This window comes from Ylistrum balloti, unplaced genomic scaffold (genome assembly GCF_031769215.1).
Source record: "Ylistrum balloti isolate Yb309-2 unplaced genomic scaffold, AGI_CSIRO_Ybal_v1 Utg370006, whole genome shotgun sequence".
NCBI classification, from domain to species: domain Eukaryota; kingdom Metazoa; phylum Mollusca; class Bivalvia; order Pectinida; family Pectinidae; genus Ylistrum; species Ylistrum balloti.
This window is the reverse complement of record NW_026782081.1, coordinates 2948370-2952373: the sequence shown is the minus strand read 5'-3', so window position 1 is coordinate 2952373 and position 4004 is coordinate 2948370. Positions and strand designations below refer to the sequence as shown.

Genomic DNA, 4004 nt, shown 5'->3' with positions numbered 1-4004 from the left:
AATTGATCGATCGGTGTCTTTACGTAGCTCACCATTGCCGTATCGCGCAAACGAACTCTTTCTTTATGTCCTCACTGGGACATGGGATCAGACAACACATTCGTGTAGAATTGGTCCTTACTGGCCTCCGTAGTGTCACTCGTGTTTCTTTGTTAACATGTGATAAGATGGTATCAATTTTATTCTTTATTCTAAAAGTCTTAAAACTTCTAAGATTCAACAATAAAATTAAGTGTAAGCATCCTTTTCATCATCATACGTTGGTAAAGCGTTTAACATTGATTGCAAGGTACGCGAGAATTCAATCAAACACGGTCCCGCTAACATTTTGTACATTTGTGCAGCTGTACATTGTGACTCCGCGCAAAACTCTTTCCACACGAAATACAAATTTCACCAGTATGTCTGTTCTTATTTCCTCCATCAGTTTAACATTCGACACTTTCTCACCCGACCATCTTTAAGCGCATTCTTTGCTACTTTCAGATAATTACGTACGGTACCGCTGTTTTCTATTTCAGTGCCAAGATATCTTACAAACCTTTTGATGACTCTGAATTACCACTTTCGCTTTGAGGTGTATCGGATAGCTGACTACATGAAAGTGTCTCGTCGAGAGCCCCTATATTTGTTGTCTTGAATTTACCAAATAAAGATTATCTAGGAATTATCACCAGGAAAAGAATTTGACATAGTTTATATAATTTGGACTTGTAGATGTAGTTTTCCTTGTATTATGCTTACCTTCAGGTCAGTCAGAAATCCTTGCATGACTAAAAACTATTTCTATGCCAAAGCACAATGCTCTCTGATTGCGCATATGTTTATATTATTTTTTTTACATATTGATCTCTTGATAGATTGATAACGTTATTGTATATGTATTCACTGTGTTCTTTATTTTGTGATCAGTTCTGGTCTGTTGGCGGGGATGGAGAATCAATCTGGTGGTTACATTGAACCAAATAGACATGGACATCTTAGTTTGGTGAGACACCTCGGATGAGAGTCACGTGTGACAGTTTCAACTTTTTTTATCTACTTTCAACAGAATTTCCTTAACTATCCACATCTAAGTCTTGCTTCAACACACAAACATTACGTGGCAACATTGCTAACCTCGGATCTGTATAGAAACTAGCTGTTACTCTCAACATTGCTGATCTCAGTTCTACATAGAAACTCTGGCTGTTACTCTCAACATTGCTGATCTCAGTTCTACATAGAAACTCTGGCTATTACTCTCAACATTGCTGATCTCAGTTCTACATAGAAACTCTGGCTGTTACTCTCAACATTGCTGATCTCAGTTCTACATAGAAACTCTGGCTGTTACTCTCAACATTGCTGATCTCAGTTCTACATAGAAACTCTGGCTGTTACTCTCAACATTGCTTATCTCAGTTCTACATAGAAACTCTGGCTGTTACTCTCAACATTGCTGATCTCAGTTCTACATAGAAACTCTGGCTGTTACTCTCAACATTGCTTTTGTAGGACTCAACATTGCTTTTGTAGGACATCAGATGATAGTTTGCACTTGTAAAATATCAATACATGTTTAAAATAATAAAATGGAAATGTGGTCTCAGTTATCTGGATATTTCTCCTACCGCGTCAATTTCATTGCCCGTATAAATCGGTTTGTTGGTAGGATGGTTGATTGGTGGATAGGTCTTGGTGGTAGGTTGATTGGTGGATTGGTCTTGGTGGTAGGTTGATTGGTGGATTGGTCTTGGTGGAAGGTTGGTTGGTGGATTGGTCTTGGTGGTAGGTTGGTTGGTGGATTGGTCTTGGTGGTTGGTTGGTGGATTGGTCTTGGTGGTAGGTTGGTTGGTGGATTGGTCTTGGTAGTAGGTTGATAGATGGATTGGTCTTGGTGGTAGGTTGGTTGGTGGATTGGTCTTGGTGGTAGGTTGATTGGTGGATTGGTCTTGGTGGTTGGTTGGTGGATTGGTCTTGGTGGTAGGTTGGTTGGTGGATTGGTCTTGGTGGTTGGTTGGTGGATTGGTCTTGGTGGTAGGTTGGTTGGTGGATTGGTCTTGGTGGTAGGTTGATAGATGGATTGGTCTTGGTGGTAGGTTGGTTGGTGGATTGGTCTTGGTGGTAGGTTGATTGGTGGATTGGTCTTGGTGGTAGGTTGGTTGGTGGATTGGTCTTGGTGGTAGGTTGGTTGGTGGATTGGTCTTGGTGGTAGGTTGGTTGGTGGATTGGTTGGTTGGTGGATGGGATTGGTCTTGGTGGTAGGTTGGTTGGTGGATTGGTCTTGGTGGTAGGTTGGTTGGTGGATTGGTCTTGGTGGTAGGTTGGTTGGTGGATTGGTCTTGGTGGTAGGTTGGTTGGTGGATTGGTCTTGGTGGTAGGTTGGTTGTGGATTGGTCTTGGTGGTAGGTTGGTTGGTAGATTGGTCTTGGTGGTAGGTTGGTTGGTGGATTGGTCTTGGTGGTAGGTTGGTTGGTGGATTGGTCTTGGTGGTAGGTTGATAGATGGATTGGTCTTGGTGGTAGGTTGGTTGGTGGATTGGTCTTGGTGGTAGGTTGGTTGGTGGATTGGTCTTGGTGGTAGGTTGGTTGGTGGATTGGTCTTGGTGGTAGGTTGGTTGGTGGATTGGTCTTGGTGGTAGGTTGGTTGGTGGATTGGTCTTGGTGGTAGGTTGGTTGGTGGACTGTTCTTGTAGGTAGGTTGGTTGGTGGATTGGTCTTGGTGGTAGGTTGATTGATGGATTGGTCTTGGTGGTAGGTTGATTGATGGATTGGTCTTGGTGGTAGGTTGGTTGGTGGATTGGTCTTGGTGGTAGGTTGGTTGTGGATTGGTCTTGGTGGTTGGTTGGTGGATTGGTCTTGGTGGTAGGTTGGTTGTGGATTGGTCTTGGTGGTAGGTTGGTTGGTGGATTGGTCTTGGTGGTAGGTTGGTTGGTGGACTTGGTCTTGGTGGATAGGTTGGTTAGGTTGATTGGTCTTGGTGGTAGGTTGGTTGGTGGATTGGTCTTGGTTAGGTTGGTTGGTGGATTGGTCTTGGTGGTAGGTTGGTTGGTGGATTGGTCTTGGTGGTAGGTTGGTTGTGGATGGTTGGTGGATTGGTCTTGGTGGTAGGTTGGTTGGTGGATTGGTCTTGGTGGTATGGTGGACTGGTATTGGTCTTGGTGGTTGAGGTTGGTCTTGGTGGAGGTTGGTTGGTGGATTGGTCTTGGTGGTAGGTTGATTGGTGGATTGGTCTTGGTGGTAGGTTGGTTGGTGGATTGGTCTTGGTGGTAGGTTGGTTGGTGGATTGGTCTTGGTGGTAGGTTGGTTGGTGGATTGGTCTTGGTGGTAGGTTGGTTGGTGGATTGGTCTTAGTGGTAGGTTGGTTGGTGGATTGGTCTTGGTAGTAGGTTGGTTGGTGGATTGGTCTTGGTGGTTGGTTGGTTGGTTGGTAGATTGGTTGGGTTGTTGATTTGGCTTGGCTATTGGTTGGTTGGTAAGTGACTGGTTTGTTTGTTGGTTGGTTGGTAGGAATTTTGTTGGGTTGCTTGGTTGGGCTTACTTGGTTGGTAGGTTACAGGATTCCCGTCGCCTAGATCTTCCGATTTTAAGCTGTTGTCTGGTCGACGAACATAGCGTTTTGTTGACATGTCAATGACTCCCGAAAGATGGCGTCAGTTCATAAGCAGCCTATTTTGAGAATGGAGGGCACCAGTTTGTGTTCATACTCAGACCATTTATTCATATATCAAAAAGCATGTTGCAATACAAATAAATAATGACATCCATTTTAAATCACTCGTTGTATTTTCTTAAAAACACGATCTATAAAACACGATCGTTGAAAAGCTTTCCAATACTGACTCCCGTTAGCGTTAACAAATGTGGCGACTGGAATTTGTAGATGGCATGGATTGGAATTTAATTAAATGAAAAATAAATCTGCAAGTAAACTTTGTACAACTGGTTAGGCCATTAACATAAAAAATGGGTTATTATATAAATACTTATCTAATTATTTGTGTATAAGTTAGTTACCTTTAA

General features: G+C 43.0%; 1 protein-coding gene across 1 annotated transcript; it reads right to left on the bottom strand.

Annotated features, from left to right (window-relative positions):
• Window positions 1-1609: 1609 nt before the first annotated feature.
• Window positions 1610-3610, bottom strand: LOC132548203 (uncharacterized). Its single transcript, XM_060212025.1, has 2 exons — window positions 3523-3610; window positions 1610-3330 (listed from the first exon to the last, which is right to left on the bottom strand). The coding sequence occupies exons 1-2, from the start codon at window positions 3608-3610 to the stop codon at window positions 1610-1612; spliced, it is 1809 nt and encodes a 602-aa protein (XP_060068008.1).
• Window positions 3611-4004: the final 394 nt, after the last annotated feature.

Bases quoted from the DNA above. Each gene is read 5' to 3' on its own strand.
- LOC132548203 (XM_060212025.1), bottom strand. From the start codon at position 3,610: ATGTCAACAAAACGCTATGTTCGTCGACCAGACAACAGCTTAAAATCG. The intron at 3,331-3,522 runs GTAAGCCCAACC...CCTACCACTAAG, and splicing joins TCCTGTAACCTACCAACCAA to ACCAATCCACCAACCAACCT.